The sequence below is a fragment of the Nipponia nippon genome, unplaced genomic scaffold (assembly GCF_047370975.1).
Source record: "Nipponia nippon isolate SJK-2023a ecotype South Korea unplaced genomic scaffold, ASM4737097v1 scaffold_4, whole genome shotgun sequence".
Lineage (NCBI taxonomy): Eukaryota > Metazoa > Chordata > Aves > Pelecaniformes > Threskiornithidae > Nipponia > Nipponia nippon.
In genome coordinates, this window is record NW_028262358.1 from 64338118 (window position 1) to 64357492 (window position 19375).

At 37.5% G+C, this 19375-nt stretch overlaps 1 protein-coding gene across 7 annotated transcripts in view; it reads right to left on the reverse strand.

Moving 5' to 3' along the window:
* The window catches only part of EYA4 (EYA transcriptional coactivator and phosphatase 4), a 155281-nt gene that overhangs the window by 118160 nt on the left and 17746 nt on the right, over positions 1 to 19375 (reverse strand). For all 7 annotated transcript variants that reach the window (XM_009460742.2, XM_087774563.1, XM_087774560.1 and 4 more), the window contains exon 2: positions 18104 to 18205. In XM_009460742.2, coding sequence (XP_009459017.2) covers positions 18104 to 18136 — 33 coding nt within the window. In that variant the 5' untranslated portion in view covers positions 18137 to 18205. The remainder of the gene's footprint in view (positions 1 to 18103; positions 18206 to 19375) is intronic.

A 19375-nucleotide genomic window follows, 5' to 3' on the forward strand; every position in this document is an offset into this window, starting at 1 on the left:
CCGATGCAATCACACAGCGGTTTCTTTACTGTATGCTTTTAGTATGCCAAATAAGGATGTGGGAATTCCTTTTCTTTGAGTATGAAGACGAAATGCTCTATCATGGTCTGTTTCTTTCCACAGCCCTCAAAACCCATCACCTCCTATAGCCATACTAATTACAAACACTCTACAGAATTAGCAGGGTTGGATTTCATTTTTTCTTCATGATTCTCTCTAACTCATTCTTTGTATCAGTTTCTCTTAATAGCCAATATACATACACAGCGGGAATTTACAGATATGTGCTGGGCACACTCCCCCCCCCCCCCCCCCTTACAACTCAAACAAGCATGATCAAATATCCAAAAATTTTCCAGATTTTCTCTCATCCTTAGACTGAATTTGCTCAAGTGACAAACATTTCCAGTATGAACTACAAAACACTGGCACATAAGGTGCATACACCTGTTAATCCCACTGCATAATACAGTAGAGGGTCTGTAGGGTTTGTTTTGGTTACCATGTATTTTGTTTCTTTGTTTACTGCTGTTTTGGGAGTCAAGAATTTTCTGCTGAATTAGCAGATGTTTACTGACTTACCAAAATTCAATATTTAAAATATTAACATATTTCAGTATTTAAACAGTGACTTTTTCGCTGGAGATGTAACAGGTGTTTAAACTGATTCCTAAAAAAAATATCTTCAAACCATTTCCACTAAATTTTATACATGAAAATATTTACACTGACAGCAAGTGTAAAAAGTGTATTTCTTCATATGATACAGGGAGTTTTTAATCCTCAAACCAGCTCTTCTCTGGCATACAATCAAACAATGTTAAGTTACATGTAAATGGAGCAGACCACTCCAAAAAAGAGCAGGATCTGCTGTAAAACTGTGGTGGCCCTAATTTTAATCTATGATTTCTTTCCTTTAAAGAGAGTTTGCAAATTACTAAAATCCCAGGGAAGCAATAACTCCTAAGCCAAAAAGTAATACTGGTCTTAGGCACTTAGTCTGCTATTGAATATATACAGTAATAACATTTTAATAAAGATTACTACAACTATTCAAAAGAGTCTAGTGTCATATGAATGAGGGAGGTCTTTAACTGATGGTAGAAAATTGCATATAATATTTCTTTCTAAAACCACACAATCATTTCAAATTGTATACATTGCATAATAAGTAGGATAGTTTTAAATTCTAGAAGTTTAAGGATAATTTTTAAATGTACAATACCGTATTAGGCAGTGTAAAATAGTTCATAATATATGGCCAATTATATATGTAATGACGGTCACTGTTGTCACAACTAGAAGACCTCTGCTGGCATAATAACAGTTATGCTTCCCAATTAATACGCATTTTCTGCTAACTATAAATGTTTGTTTTGCTCCTATTCAGTACATGTAAAGATTTAGTCATTTATCCATAATTATAAAAAGAGGGGACTGTACGTTTTAATAAAATGTAAGTCTTTAGAGTATCTAAATGCTGTCAAAGTTCAAGGACTTGATTCTTTACGAGGGCAGAAAATGGATGTCATGATCTACTGGAATTATGCCATAAATCTCTTCGTAGTAAGACAGATGTTGGATGTTTTTCAAAATGTACCGACTGGAGACAGGATCCAGGATATGCAGGCATACAATGAGACTGCTAATGAACCTTAGACTGCTATTCATCATAAACTAGATTCTGGAAAAATTTTTGCCTTCTCCCAAAAGATTTACTCAAAAATATTTCAAGCAAAGTGAGCTTGTACTGCATGGGGGGAAAAAAAAAAAAAGACGACCATTTAAACACAACATCCCCACTAGCCTAAATATATTGCTAAAGAAATACAATTTTTAATTCTACGTAGATGACTTTATTCTATTTGCTTAAGGTAGATGGGGACAGAAAGATGGTTGGCTGGAGTAGACACAATATTTCCCATGCTTCCCTATTATATCACCTACAACAGCCTTAGAATAGAATGGAATCACTTAGGTTGAAAAAGACCCTTAAAATCATTGAGTCCAACTGTTAACCTAACACTCTTAACTCCACAACTAAACCATGTCCCTAAGTGCCACATCTACACATTTTTTAAATACCTTCAGGGACAGGGACTCAACTACTTCCCTGGACAGCCTGTTCCAATGCTGGATAACCCTTTCAGTGAAGAAATTTTGCCTAATATCCAATCTAAACCTCCCCTGATGCAACTTGAGGCCATTTCCTCTCATCCTGTCACTTGTTACATGGGAGAAGAGACTGATCCCCACCTCACTACAACCTCCTTTCAGGTAGTTGCAGAGAGCGATAAGGTCTCCCCTCAGCCTCCTTTTCTCCAGACCTCCTCATAGGACTTCTCTAGACCCTTCACCAGCTTCGTTGCTCTTTTTTGGATGCGCTCCAGCACCTCAATGTCTTTCTTGTAGTGAGGGACCCAAACAGAACTCTTTAATGCTAGTTGTGCCATGGTGATTTACATTTCTCTGCACTGAAAAGGTATGTCTCCTTTCTTACACGTCACTTGTGTGAGTACTGGGAAGAGCAAGCACAACCGTTATCTCCTATGTTCTTGTACATTCTGCAATTAAAATAATGTGTAATTAATAGCTTCCTTCAAGCAACTAAGAGAAGTACAACAAGCACAAAAAAGCTGAAGGATGGTTGCAAGCCCACACGGCATCTACCCAGTTATGTATCCTTTCAGTGGAAGACAGTGCCAAATACTACACACTGTGCAATACCTTTATTACACTTTATTACACTTTTAGTATTCCCTCTTTATTAATGCAGAATAGTCTTGTCAGCTCCAGAAATGAGAGAATGATTTATTCTGTCATTTTTTTTCCATTTGGAAGGCAGCTACAATTTCTCTTTATTTCTAAGATGAATCTTTTCTCCATTTCCCCCTTTTAATCTGACATCATTAAGTTTACAACTTACAGGGCTTTATAGCCTCACAGTATGTACGATATGATGTCAAATGGGAAGCCTTGGGAATGAAGCCAAGTTCCAGAGAAGCTTATGGATGTCAAACTCACAGCACAGCTGAGTTTGGCCTTGGGTAATTCACTCATTGGGTTTCTCTAATTTAAATGGAGGCATTTTCTTCTGGGAAAGCAGAAAAGTCATACATGCAAACTTACCGGGTGACACTACTAACACTTATAGATAAGAAGACAGCTTAGTCTGTTCCCCCGGCTGGACTGAGCTTACTGTAGACCAAGAAATGGAAGACAATGGCAGGAACATGTTTTTGGTCTTTGCATAACAGTAACCTCTTTCTGTAGCTAAATGCAAAGATCTCACCTCTGTAGCAGTAGTCTTAACAGAGACAAGATTCCTCCGTAGATCTTCATCACCATCATAAAAATCTTATTCTTATGGACAGATTTACACACAAATCTGTGCTGCCTGCTATGTACTGTGGCATCTGCTAAAGAACATTTTCCAAACTCAAATTTCAAGGGAAACTATTTACATTCCCCTGAGAGAGAAGATTGTTATAAACTACAAGGAAGGACAGAAAAAAAATAAAATAAAGCAGCTGGAGATATTCCCTGCACAATCTAATATGCCTGTGCCCCTAACAAGCTTCAAGACTTCTCATTGCCTGAGCTAAGTTTTTTGTTAATATTAAGCTCAAAAGCCACCACTGAGCAGCAGCAGAATTGCAAGGACTGATTCTACCATTTTCTCCCGGCAAACAGTAGTAAAGGATGGGTTAATACTGGAAACAGACCAGGTTAGCTCCAAACGTCAGAGGATGTTCCACAAGCCTCCCCTAGACAACGTTTATTTCATTTTTCAGGTAGTACTCAGTCACGGCACTTTGATGTTTTGTTACAGCAGCAGCACTGAAAAGTATAAAACATGAAAAGTAAACAGAGTTGCTTAGCGAAACCAACAGCCAAAGAGCTGTGTCTGAACATTTCAACTGTATTGTTCAACCCAGCGGGCAGCCATGCTGCGTTTCACATTTCTACATGACTGTATATACTTGGTCAAAGTATCCTCACAGTTATCATTTGCACATTTGGTTACTCTTTTTCCCCATGGATGCTATTTTCTATCTTTTGCTCTCTTTCAGCATTAGAAATTTGCAAGAAAATCACCCAGAACATACACATTCCTATTTACACTTGCCATTGAAAATTTCCTCAGTGAAAAATGTAAATCTTTCAAAAAGAAGTGAGATAGGTATTACAGATGGTATGAGTATTATACATTAAAAAAATTGAGAAAAAGGTTCATCTTTCACCTATGTAACTTAGCCATGTTCTATGCCTGAGTGTAATTCATGAGGAAACTACATTGTGTCTCAACAGTACAGTGTATAGAACATTTGTCACACACAAATGGAGGTGTGGAGAATACTTCACACACCTCCTGTATGTTGAGAAAAATATTCCACATAAAACTGTCAATGCTAGTGTCATTCTTCGGCACTTCAGACATTGTTTCTGATCTATCCACTGCAGTCCTTCTCTTTAGAGGAGTTAATATGTGCCAGTGCTACTAGAGCCTTGTTACTGAAGAGGTGAGAAAAAGTTACAGCAATTCAACTATACTGTCATACTATTTCAGTAAAATAAAAAACCTTGTTGATGTATTCTATTTTAGCTAAGAGTTACAGGACACCCTTGCCTAGAAAGAATTTTAAAATTACAGTGCTTAAGCAGTGATGGCTCCAGTTAAATCCTTCCAGTCCAAGGGGCCAGGTAACTAGTGATGCATAGACATAGAAAGGAAACCATGCAAACCATGAACAGCCAAAACTCACAAACTGAGCCTCTTCATTTGAACAATAGCTTAAAATACTACTCAACTTTACTGTATTTTCTTCCTCTCACTACCCAGGGAATGGCTGAACTGGAAGAAGACAAAGAAAATCTGCTGGAAGGATACTGGCTACTGCTAACGGCAACAAAGTTTCAAACTGCAAAAAGGGAAATGTCCATTTCCATAGAATAATAAAGGGGAAATTTCCAGTGGGGTTTATCAGCTGTGGGGGTTTTTTCTTTTTTTTTTTTTCCCTTTTCCTGAGTTTTATGGTGTACTCATTATAGATAATGTTTTTAAAAATACACTCTTGATTAGACTGGATTGTGGATGTTGATATTTTCTCTCATTTTTTTCTGAAACTGTGCTAGCAGCAAGTATAACTTTTGAGCACTGCAAAGCACTCAGCTGAAAATTTCAGATGTTTCAAAATACTGCATCGTTCCTGGTTAGACACTGCATCCCATGTTCACTAAAGGCCTCAAGAGTGTCCCTTGAGACTGCTGGAAATTGGAGGAGGACAGCTAGAAGGTCAGCTCCTGCTCTTAGGACATGCCAGATGGGTTTCTGTAACTGGTGATTTTAAAGAAGCCACGCTCCAGCCCTTTTACAACCAGCTGGCATCCTTCCTCTCCAATGCACATCATGTTAAGTGAACTCAGACAGCAAAGAATAAAGCACTGCCCCTGGGATAATTACAGCTATTCGTTAGCTCCACACTCTTACAGGTAAACTGGGTGAATTTGCAGCATGATCTGCAGATCCACAATCACGTCATATCTGCAGCACTGACTGAGTATTATTGCAAGATCAGTTATAAATGGAAGTACATTTAGACACAAAATTTTATAGAGCTCTTTTTGATGCACAGTAGGCTCTTCATAAACATGAGAAATTCACTCATTCATGAAGGAATATGTAGTACAAGCTTGCTGACCATTATAGTCTGCTTTTTATCATTATGTATTTTAGCATGTAGACCACACCAAGATTTCCTTGTCTGACAAAATATACAATTTCCTATATGCCACAGAAGATGAAAGTAGCAATTAGTACAATCTAAACATACCTCTTTTTGTCCTGTCTTTTTTAAGAGCTCACATAAGCTCTTTGCACAGTAGGTCTGCTTGACACCCTACTGATAGGCTTTCCACAACTGGTGAATTTTGCAGCTGCACGACACAGAAATAATTATGTTGGGATCATTCTCTATATACATATTCAACTTTTGTCGACATAAAAAAGAAACATCAGCAGGTTAACTATAGCTGCATGGCTACAGAATGTGTAAACCGCCAATATTCTAAATAATTTTAAGTCTTCTTTTATCAATACACAGGCATTTAGATAAAAATATAAAGCAGGTCTGTAGACTTTCCAAACCTATGAACTGCAGACAAATAAGTCAGTTCTTCAAACCTAATTATATTTAGCAAGATGTCCTGTTAGGCAATTATTCAGAATCTTACTTATCACAGCTCAATACCAGGGCTTTCAACAGAACTCTTTATAAGGTTAATGTCCAAAACAGAAGACATCCAACAGCACCAGAAAAGGAGCTGAAGTGTACCATTATTATTGTAATACATCTGCTACCATAGGCAGTTCTAAAATACAGTTTAAATTACATGAACTTAGAGATTTTCAGTAAATAGTTCAGGATAAGGTTCTCAAAATGTTAGCTAATTCTACCCTGTTTACATTAAAATTAGATATTATTTCAACCTGGAAATTTCAGGCCGATGTTGACTCTTCAGGGAAATCTTATCACTATGTGTTTGCTTTTGTCAAAATTAAGTACTATTGAACTCTTAATACTAACAAGAAAGAACTGAAGAGTTTATGAACGATCAACCAATGATGCACACGTAACTGCCCTTTGTCCTGCAAAGACTATTTCCTCTACTACTAATTTCATTTTGCAGTTATCTCCAGATTAAATTTAGCATCTTGCAAGAAAAACGTGAAAAATTTCCTTCAATTAATTAAACTCTGGATTCCTTGACTTAAAAGCAAGTCATGCACAAAACTCAGTATGGCATCAACTCCTTGGAAGCCTATGATTTTCCCTTGTGATGCCCTGAAGAGTAGGGTTTAAACTGTCATTTACTACATTTATTAATAAACACATAAATGCATTCCACTTGAAATAATAAACTGATGATATGAGGCCCCTTGCACCTTCAAAGCTATGGGTAAAGGGGAGAAAATTAGTTTAATTTTTATGAATCTTCTAGATAGAGGTGCCACATTACAGAGGCTGCAGGTTAATCCTTACTTTTATAATGAAATACTAAAAACCATGAGAACTCATTACCAAAGCTATTTAACTTGGGCAATGAATTTGAAAACATGATAGACAAGTAGTTAGATAACGGGATAAAGAGCAGGATGCCCAGATGTCTGTAGCCCATCAAAGCTCTAGCACCACTACAAGAACCACTACAACTACATGGAAGAGAATGCACAGAGAAAGAAATAAACAAATGCAGCTCTTAAGATTATTTAGCATAAACTGAACATGTGAATGTGCTAATGACTGGCGCTTGAGCTTACTCTGAGTACTTAATCACCTGAAAAGCAGATAATAGATACATAATGGAAGATGATAACCAGTAGTAGCTCAATGTATGACTCAGTATGCAAGAAACTGATTAAATGTAAAGGGTCACTGTGGTTGGATTCAAGCTCCTGAACAGTTAGATCCCTGCATATAGGATCTGATTGACAGTATACAGCATTCACTCTTGCTATCTGCTGTACTTCCCTGAGAACAGACTCCTGTGTCCAATGCAGTGAAGGCCGAGTGAATCTGGTTCCTGAAATAAGTGACACTAAAAGCATCCTGGAACGGCCTGTGGCAACCAGCAGGTAAGCAACTGAACTTCAGATGCCTACAATGGATCAGGGTCCCTCAAGGCGAATACCTGCCAGGCTGGTTAAATAAATGAAATTAATAGTGGTTGATGTAAAACACAGGATAACAAGATAACTAACTCTGTTAAGTATAGAACACATTGCTCCCTCTGATGGTAAAACCCACTGAAAGGATAGAAATACTCCACAGATTTCATTGCAGAATTATTTTAATTTCATTGTTTCAAAAATTGTCATATGTCAAGTTTACTTCATATCTGAGATAAAACAAGCTAAAAAGGAAGAGAGGAAATGACGGCCCATTCCACTCAAGCAAATGCCTGAACTTCTGGGAAGCAACATGCTGCACTCAAGGCACAGGCTACTGGAAGAATTTTAGCAGTAGAGTAAGAATCTTCCAATAGGTGGAAAAAAGAGCAAGCAGAGCTTTTTCTAACTGCTTGAAAGCCACTATGAGGATCACTATTTAGTGAATAAGTTCTTTCTCACACTTAATCCTACCTGGGCTGATAAATGCACAAGTCCTATTTACTCAGAGTCAGTAAAAAGAATTCTTAAAAATGGTTTAAGCACACATTACTCACTGCTGGTTTCTGAACTACAATCGTAGTTTGACTTTTTTAAAGAAGGAATTTAGTATCTACACTGCTGTGTCCAGCAACATGAGGTTCCCAAGCCATGGGTGTTTACTATGCAAATCTCAAATATGCTCAGGTGGCACTCCAATGTATTTCACTGCAAAGCCATGAGCAGTCCCACAGGGAAGATGACTACGTGACAAACAAACTTGAAAACCTGTGCTAATTTTTTAACAGCATTGCTAGCTGAAATAAGAAAACCATTCTTTTTCATTTCAGAAATAAGTGAGGTTTCCTTTTGCTTCTTCCTTTGTATACTTTGACTGAATCATATAAACAAAAATTTCATGTGGCCCAGAACCAAAGACTAGAAATTTAAAACTAAACACAGTTTCACAGAATCAGGAACGACTAAAGATTTGCACTATAAAAGATTTTTTTTATGACAGAAATCCCATTAGTCACTGCTTCTGCTACCAAAAAAAAAAGAAAAAAAAAAAAAGAAAAATCCTAAAAAGCAAAAATCAGGGTCAGTTAACATTCATTCCTCTATATTTAACCAAAGATTCAGATTTAACATTTCAGCTCCATATTACCTTATCAAATTATATCACATATGCCTCGAAAATTCTATGTCCAGTATTTTCCAGACCGGAGCCTGTGGGGGCCGAGGATGGGAGGCAGAGCAAGAGAAGGAACCAAAGAAGCATTAGGGATCAAAATGTACCTTTCTTCCAGGTCCTCTGAATCAGAGACACTCTCCCACGTACCTTCCCTGTACCTTACCTGCTAGTCAGATGTAGAGCAAAGAGCATGCTGAAAATACAGATGAGAATGCCAACCTGCATACACCTGAGCTTAGCAATGAGTCTGAGCAGGATGCCTGAAGGATCCCAAGGATAAAAACACCGTGTTTAGGCCCCACTTCGAAATCTGTTTTGCAGCAGTTTCTCTTCCTTTTGATGCTACCAAATTCTAACTTCAGCAGGTGTTTTCACAAGGAAAAAAGTAAACCCCCCACATATTCTCCATTAGCATTAAAAAAGCATGTAAATTGGCACTGGAAAGTAGTATCTTATAAACTTTCAGAAATTGGTCACAAAAGCCACACAGCATAATGAGCACACTAGAAGGATTATACTGGTAATACATATATAATACCATAATATGTTGGGTCTTGTTACACTGCTCTTTTTATTCCTGTTAAACAATTAAAAAAATATTATTGCAATGTTGCGGTTTACTGTAAAGATTTGTTTTTTCCAATGCATACCAGTGACAATTCATGTTATAAAGAACACCTGACCACAAGATTGTTCAGATCTCTGTATACAGCTCTTTCTTTCACTACAGGAAAGCACATTAAACTTTTCAGATTAGAATTTATATCAGTCTCAAACACAGAAAGAAATGTCTTCTCTGCCTATTGCCCAGATACGGCTCCGTCATCTAATGCTGTCAGCGAAAGAGCACACTTGGCATCAACCAGCAAGTCCTGCTGCATTTGAGACTCAGGCTTATCCAAAGCCACCTGTGCAAACCACTAGACTTCCCCATCCCCCCGCCCTTTTTTTCCCCTCTTTTTTTTCGCTTTAGGCAATGCACCTGGAAAATGGGAAAACTTCTTGACTCCACTGAAACACAAAAATTTTACTATAGATGGCCTAGGCTGTCCAGGGTAAGTAAATTTTCTGTAAAAAACCTTCAATTTCAGGTACAGGTTCCTTAACACTACAGGACTATAGATCTTTTCAGAGTATTTCTCAGCCCTGTTGTTAGTTGACAAATGGCAAACACTCAGCTTACTAGTGGCTCTGTTCAACAACATTCTGGTCTGGTTTTGCCTTAAATACCACGAAACCAGTGTCAGGATGCAGTTAACATATATACACAAAGAAAGAGAGAGAGATGATAAACTAGGTCTGTTGCCACATTTAAGAAAAGGCTTGTTCAGTCAGCTCTGGTCATGGTTAAAATAAGCTTAGTTTCTCACCTAGAAGTTGCCTTTATAAGAGCAACACTCCAATACAAAACTCTTGTCTCTCAGCTGCAATGCTGCTTCACATTTGAGTCAGTGGACCTCTTGGACTAAAGCACAGTCACTGCTGACGTCCAAGTGCTGGCACGCTGCAAAGCACGCTACAGCACCAATACTCTCACCTGTCACCAGGTGTTGCTGTCAGAAGCATGGAGGATGAACCAATCTTAAAATAAATTATTTTACTAATTAATAAATAATAAAATAAGCAACACAAGTTTTGCATTGTTTCTTCAATGGGATCCTCTGGGACAAGTTCTGCCTTAAGTTATATTATGGCAAAACTATTTCCATTCACTGTAGCCATAACATTTCAACACTTTTAACTTTTCCACCTTTAAGTTGCTAGAGATTTAACCTAATATAAAAGAGGACAAGGATGTGACTGTGGTTTAATGTGTCTGCATGTGCTCAATGTGTTTAAGACATACTTTATAAAATATGAAACTAGATTCTTCATCTAGTGTCATTTTATTACTTAAAAATGCAACACTTCTCCTTGTCATTCTTCTCTTTTTTGATAGGAGTTGACTTGCAAGTCAACCACTCAGATACTGAGGTAGAGCTCAGAGAAAAGCTACTACAGGGAGAAGAAAGAAACCATGACTGTTATATGATGCTGAAAAAATATTAGTCATAGCCACAAATCATTCAGAAGTATTTGCTAATAAAATATTTCTGAAATTATTGCTTTTATTTGTACTGTATTTCCAAGTCTTTTCCAGAAAAGTATTCAAGCACATGCCTAACTTAAAGCTCATGAGAAATCCCATTGATTTCAGCAGGTTTAATCACATCCCTTAAGTCCTACACATTCTTCAGCACACTGCTGCATCTGGACTTTTTACAATAATCAAATGATAATAAACCAAATATATGTTCAGTGTAATCCATACTTTCCATGTGAAAATGTAGACATAGTCATTTAATAGACATGAAAGAACTACGCTTTTAGCCTTACACATGAAAAGGCTAGAGAAGATTGATTCACTGCCATATTGTCAAATACTCTGTGTGCATTGCAAAACTGACCCCTTTTTACTGAAGAAGAAAGTACTTCTGGACATGTTAACATCATCTGGACACTGTCAAAATCAGAAGCCTAAGCTGATACACAATCACTGTCCTAAAGAAATTATTATATTTTCATTTTGCAGTCACAGATAGGACTGACATGGACATCCTTGGAAATTTTGCGAGTAATTCTAAGTTAAAATACAATATTAAAATCAATTAAAAGTATAGCATTTAGGAATTTGGCATTTTAAATGCCTGAACAAGCATCATATCTTACAAGCAAAATCCATCTGCAGAGCTTGAAATGTATCTGTCAGATTCTGATGATTTAATATAATAGGGAGAGGCAACACCTTTTATTAGACTGGCTCATATGTTCCAAATCTTATGTATACATGCATATATACAAACCTTTTCTTAGGTGAATAAGCCCTTGTTGAAGCTCCAAAGAAGGTCTAAGTTGGCCCAGTTTTCAGGCCTTGGAAAGAAGTTTTTGTACCTGCAAGTTTTTCCCTTTTCTAGTGGTATTACCTGTTATAATAGAAGTCACCTCTGATATCACTATAGCATCAGAGCTATAACATCACTATTAATACAGAATTCCATGCTCCAGGAACCTTAGAGACCTCTGTGCAGAAGATGGTATCTACTTTGAGGGAAGCTTGTGTAGCTTATGGAAGCAGCAATCTTCCCAAGTAGTTTCATCCCTAAAATTCCAGTCTGGGGCCTCTCTGGAGCCAGGAATATCAGTTGTAACAAGCTATATAGTAGTTATGTGTCAGTCCTTGTCAGTGCTCCAAGGACAGTATGTGACAGCAGAACATATTTCTTTTATTGGTTTCCCTTGTTATTAAACACAGCCCATACAATGCCTTTCCATTTAAACCTCTGATACTGACTAAGTAACATCTTCCAGGAGACAGGTGGAGAGCTGAACCAGAGGAGACGTGACAGTGCCGATGACAGGAACGTTTCTGTTTGTTTGCCAACCCCTCTTCTCACCCCATCTTGCAAGGTTACAAGCCATGAATGTTATTCTGTCTCACTCTCGTGGATATTTTTTAAGAGATGATTGTCTATTTAGTTTTTAAAGAAAAGTGTCTTCAAATCATAATTTTAATTAACTCAGAAAGAAACGCACTTTTCTATTACGTGTGTGTCAACAGTGAACATTTGTATCTTTGACCAACACCAACCTGTGTTTCTCCAATGATATGCAAGTCATATGAAACACAAATCATCTCAGTTTATTCCGCGTGTCAAAATGCGTCATCTGCTTCTGAGTTTTGTCTCGTTTGGTCTGTCCCATTTGGTAAATGGGAAAAATAAAACACATACACAACAACTAATGTAGTTTGGAAAAAGCACCTTCAAATTTATCACTGGTGGATTATGGTATAGAAAAGACAGAATGCTGACGTGGTAGAGGGCAAAGTAATTAGAAAAACAGTATTTATGTGTTCGCAGGGGTTGTTATGCCATATATAAAGGTCTTGCAGCAGGGTGATGTTTCTGCCTCAAATTTGTTGGAATGTGAAAGATTCAGCCCTGTCAATTTTCTATACTTTCCTATTAGATTACAGACAAAGAATTATGGTATTATACTTTATTCTTGATCCACTGTAATTCAAAGTGGGTGGTAATTTTGGATCATCTACGGCAAGCCATCTCCTGTGCCAATTTCTGTGTCTATAGAAAGGGGGTAATAAAATACCTAAGCAACTCTCACAAATGCTCTGAAATATACCTTGGAAAAGCACGCTGATTTTCTTTTATTTCAACTGACTTCAAGTTATGGCATTTTTCTTCAATGATTGTTTTTAGTTAAAAGCAAATAATCACTCGTTAGGGTAACTATTTTTTGCTTGCTAAACCCGTAATTTCTTCAGAAGGTATTCACTTACTGATATTTAATATAGTTCATTGCTTTCGTAACAGTGAAATATTTGTGCATACTGTCGGCATTTCATGACCAGAAGCTACCCTACATAACTTCCAGAGGTCTCTTTCAACCAACACTGCTAATTTGACACATGAATTGCCCGTAACATTGCAAGTCCTACAAATATTGATATCACAGAGATAAGAACCACAACACGCTATGCTGCGATACAGAACAGTCTTCTAAATTATGACTGCCACTTAAAACTCAGTAAAAGAGTTTGAACTATTTTTCATTTCATTGAAATGAGCTTCAGCCGAAGTTCCCAGGGCGCAAGCAGGCTGCCCGCCGCAGAGGGGGGAAGACTAAATGCTGCAGGTGCAGGGCTCATGCGAGAGAGAAGTAGCTACAGCTGAAAACTGATTTGCAAGGGGATCACATCTGACACCTTCACACGTTAAAACAAAACAAAACCGGAGAAACAACACTGTCCAAAAAGGTTGGCAGGCATTGCCAAGCTGCAAGCAGGGCATAAATGCAAGTAACAGATATGATAGTCTGTATAATCTGATGAAAAACAAATAACTTACCCAGGGCACAATGGGGACGATTGTCCAAATGTCACAAAAATCAAAACCTGTTCATTCAGGTTTAGCCTCACATCTGCTAGTGTCCTGTCCTACAGCACTGCAATCTATTGTTTAATTCTAGGTTAAAATGAAGTAATCTAAATATGCACGCTGTTATATAAAAGGGCCAGGGGATGAAATTACACCAGTTTCTAATAAGGCCCTTTGAAATCCTAAACTAGCAAGTTAGCAGCCAAATTATTTTTCTTCTGCTAATTAATACAGATTGAACAGCAAATAATGACTAGAAGAAGATAAAATAAAGAGTGTAAAACTTCTGTAGTTCTCAAAATCCTATGTTTGTTTGCTATACAAAGGCACAACAGAGGACTATTTAGGTGCTAAACATTTATCATTTTATTATTCTTCATAAATAAAAGATCTGTAAAGTTTCCTTCTCTCCCATTTCAAGACTAAATAGAAGAACTTTTAACATGCATCTTTTGAAAAAGTATTTCTAGTTAGAATTTAGTAAAAATCAGCATATTTATTTTGAATGACAGCAATAATAGTAATATAAAATCTAATGCGTTTCATTATTCTGCTTTTTTTTTTAATTTAGTGTGTATAAAATCTATGTCAATCACAGTTATTAAAACTACATTTTTACCTAGCTGCACCTGTCCACATAAAAACAATTTATGTGGCTTTAAGTATTCTTTTACTTGGTAAGTAGCAGCCTGCACATGGTGACAGACATCACACCAGAATATAAAAAGGACGGTTTGGTTATTTTCTTCTGTCTGTGAAATAGATGTGCTACCATTTTCTTCTATTTCTTTCAGAATACTCATAAACAAATTTCCTTCCTGTGCACGATGTACAAGCATATTCTGCATCTGAATTGGGAAAGAAAAGAGTTGTGAGCTCTTTAGGACACCCTCCCCGCCCCCCCAGAGGGCACAGCACCACTGATGAGCCCCAGCCCAGCCCGCTCCATGACGGCTGCAGGAACTCCCTGGATCTCAATCACACCTGACAGATCCCAGCTCTCCTCTGTGTCAGGTAACAACTTGCATCATTTTCCTGCTGATCTTCAAAATACAGCTATTTAGCTATGTGGTTGTGTGTAAAGACAGGAAAACCAAAGTATAATAAACTCCAGTCTGACTCTTTTGATTACCGTACAATCTAGATTAAGACCAGCTTCCCCTACCTCTGCCACATGGGACTGGGAGCGAAAAGGCAAAGGAAAGCAAGCACGACAGATTTCTCGGCACAGAAGCTCTATGGTACAACAAGCAGGCAAGGACACTGACTTCTGGTCAGTCGGTGCATAAGGATTTAAAATGTAGTAGGGGCAAGGAATTTACTACAAATAAAAATAGGGAAAATAAATAAATTAGTGACATAATGCAATAAATGGTGTATATATTACATCTAATCAAGCTGGCATCTCAGAAAACACAGCAGCTGCTCAATTCAGTCAAATGCAATTCTTTAGAGACTCAGAGAACGGGTGCACTTAAATTTCTGAAGCAGCATGTGGTCATGCAGTCACTGCTCTGAGGCAAAAGTGGAAGAGTTTATTTCTTATACGGCAATGGGGATGCTGTGGAACTGCTCATAACTATGATCATATCATTTTCACCTGACTGTGATATAGTTTAAGGACAGGACTCATAAAACCAATTGTTTCTTACTGGTGTATTTTAAAAGAATAGAAGACAGAGTAAACAACAAAAACTCGAGTTAGAACAATAGTAGGAATCTCAGAATTATGGAGAAGACTGTCACAATAAAAGCTACACTACAGTCCATCATACTTCAGGAGGATGACCTACTTGCAGAAATTAGCATAATTTCTTTTCTTTAAAATAAAACTTGAAAATTAACCTTGTTAAACTAACCCAAGTACATGTGCCTGGCCTCCTTTCCCAAGGATCAAAGGCTCTTAACAGACTGTCCAGGGAAATGAGTTCAATAAAGGAATCTCTCTATTCAGAAAACTCAACTGTCCATCAAACATATTATCCAACAGCAAGTACCTTCTAACCCATCTCGGCTGCAGAGACAGGCAGTCTTTCAAGTAACCAAGGACTAGAATATTCGGGGCAAGGTGCCAGCACAAGTTTGAGCACAGGTCTTGCATTCATGCTTATTCACACAATCTAATACGCTCACAGCAGTGGCTAGATCCTTAGGCTCCTTGAATTTCCATGATCTAAATCTTATGTACCCAACTCCCAGAGAGGAATCCTGATGCCAGAATGAAATACCTAGGCTCCTTGCACATGTCAAGAACCAGAAATCCTGCATGATGAGCAGAAACTGCCTAGAGCTAACCAATACAAAACACATTAACCACTACAAAACACCAGGGCAGTACAAGCAGAAGGGGTGTAGGATATACATCTGATACTTTCCTGGAGCTTAAACCACCAAAGCTTCAGCCAGAGAATGCCTGCTTCTACCTGGGATCTCTAGCCCACAGTCCTGCCTTGCGGCTTTTAAAGAAATAAGCCAGAAGCACTCTTTTTTTTAAAAAAAAAAACTTGGCTGTGAGAGGGGTTTAACCAGGATATAATAGTGAAGAGGCTTTTGAAGTGGGGAAATGAAGGTTCAGTATCTGCTCTAGGCAAACAGGCTTCACACCACAATTCCTTTTCCCAAGACAGTGCCCAATACCTGGGCAAGACCTTAGTCTGGATGCATGCCTGGATGAAGGGAGTGATGAAAGGGGACTCTTCCTACCCATTACGTTGAAGTTCTGCCACTGTTCAGCAAAGACTAAGAAGAATAGACTCTTGTCTTGAATCACAATTTTCTGTGACACTAACAATATTGTAAGGACAGCAAATCCTATCTCCATATGCAACACGGCACAGATTTCACCTCAGTTTGTAATCTGCAAGACTGTTCTCACATATTAGCATAAAGCTATGTAGTAACTATGAAAAATACTGCAGAAATTAGACTACGACAAGGTAGTAAAATGGCTACTAAAGTATGCATTCATCAGGCATCCAGTGGTGCAAAAACATTTTAACTACTATGAAAACACATTTTTGCTCTAAGCTAAACTGGCTCGTCTACTTCCTATTAATAACCGCACTATGTATACCGCACAGAGTAATTGTTTCACAGACTATGAGAGGAGAACTTCTGCTTAATCTTTTATGACCTTTATAAAACTTTATTAAATTATGAAGCCATGTAGCTTTTACATGCTCTAAAGTTTTAGTTGGGAACAGTTTAAATACATAAATACGTGCAGCTGTCCGAAGTAGTGCCACCATGGTGACTTGAGACACTGTTAAGACTTTCCAGTTCTGTAACATTTTAAATCAGCAATAAAACTCTAGTCCAAGATAAAGTCTCAGATAGGAGCTATCCAGTCAGGAGCAAAGTACTCTTTATTAAAGGAAATTACTGACATTTTAAAAATACATGCAAGCTCTTCTCAGTTCCTTGCAATTGTGTTACCTATAAAAGTCTCTGCTATAAAAAAAAGATATTTAAACTAGTTTATTACATGGATAATCTCTTTCAGCATGTCAGAAATAGAAATATGAAATCCTGTTATTGATCTTTGGTACACTGAGCCCAAGCTGAGACTCGTGGGGATCATGGTACTCGCAAATTCTGCCCATACTGTGACCACTAGAAATTAAGATGTTAAAAACAAAGCCGATACTTTGGATGGCAAGCCCAGCCAACTTTAATTTGATCGGAGCGTGCTGCCTCCTCAGAACTGCAGCCTGGTGGTAAGGAAGTCGGGAGACCACATCCTTAAAGGAAAGGAAACATTAGAAAGGAAAAAGGAGAAATGTCCACCCTGTTTTTCCCAACTACTTCATCAATGACAAGGGGAATCTCCCTCTGACATAGGACAGGGAGATACTGCCAATTCTCACAGTCCCCATGAAATCCAAGAGAGTCCTCAAACGATTCACGTACGTCATCTGCCACAGTCTGACCATCTGAAATTTCTTGTTCGCTTTTTTGGTAACTCTTGCTTTGGCAAAACTGACAGACTACTATGGATACACATTTTGATACAATTATTTGAACAAGGCATACCACTGTGCAAGTTTTTAACATTTTATTCTTCCAGTGTACCTTAATTATATCCGTCAGCCCTCCAACAATTCTAGTTCTGCCAAATCCTATATAACTATGATCTTTTACCTTCAATGGGTAAAAAAGATTAAAACCACTCATTTCAGGTATGAACTAAGAAACGGTTTGAATCTAAAAGCTCAGAAGCGTTCCCCAGATCTTACTGTAATTCTCAAATCCAAAGTAAAATCTCTTCAAACACAATTTGAACAGAGTTCAATTTATTCCATTCAGTTTAGCAACATTTGTACTTACTGACTGTTCACTTAGATCCTGAGAGTCTTCCATGGAGGTTATTCACCCTTCTTTTCCGCCACAAGCAGAAATTATCTTCCCTTCAATTTACAGCTCAATAGTCTAAATTAAAAAGAAGAGAAAAAAATAACATGTTAGTCTGTGGTCCTCACTTCTCAGGCAAATCTGAGATAAACAAACACCCTAACTGAGGCTCTGGTTTCACTAAAATCTGCAGCAAAGTTCCCATTGACTTCTATGAAGCCTCATTTCATAAAAAATGTTTCATCACCTCCAGTATTATTTCGGGAAGCTATCTAAGATACACCAACAGAAACAGGAACACACTTAAGTAACAATTCTTCAACTCCTGAAAGAAAAAATAGTTATGAAAACAAACCAATAAAAAAGCTAAAATGTTTAATACAGGCAGCTGTTTAAGTAGACAACAAAAGATAACCCTTGGGAGAACATATTAGAAAGACAATTATGGAACACCAAACAAAACTGCTTAATACACATTTAATGATAAGCTCTTAGTCATTAAGTGTCTGGCAGAAAAAGGTTATTATGCAATTATCAGCATGAAGTCCCCTCTCTAAGGTCCATTAAATTCCTTTAGGATTAAATAAAATACACAAAGTGGTTTATAACAAGCAGCTCCCGACAAAGTGCTAAATGACAAACATTACCCTAATTATCTGCTATGTCTATGCCTTCTCTTATAGGGTGAATCACTCTCATAAAATATTGAGATCTTCAATAGGAAAATTCTATTTTCTAAGAGTTCTGCATACGAATGATTACGGTAACCTTAACTATAACGCCACAGAATTATATTACAATCTCCATTCTCAGAAGAGATCCACTTTGGAGTTATGCAAATTTGCGTAATTTAGAACAAAACAAGTGCAAGGGATAGTTCATATATACAATAATCGTAATATTATTACTCAAAGCTAGTGTTACATTTAAAAGAAAACAAAATATGTAACAGTATGTAAACACATAAATTAAGGAACCCAAACAACCTGGATTTGTTTATCAACATTACCTGGATTTGTTTATCAACAAGGCACTTCAAGAAATCACTACCTGGGAGTATGCCCAATAACATAAATGTATTATGGATCTTTGTTTTAAGTTTTGACCAGCAAGAACTTATACCTTATGCTACCTCCAACCTGCATAAACGTAACCATTACTTATGTGAGGTTAAACAATGTATAGCTCTGTTGGCACTTGCAGAACATTTGAAAGGAACCGGAGCTACAAGCCATTGCACCCACGTTT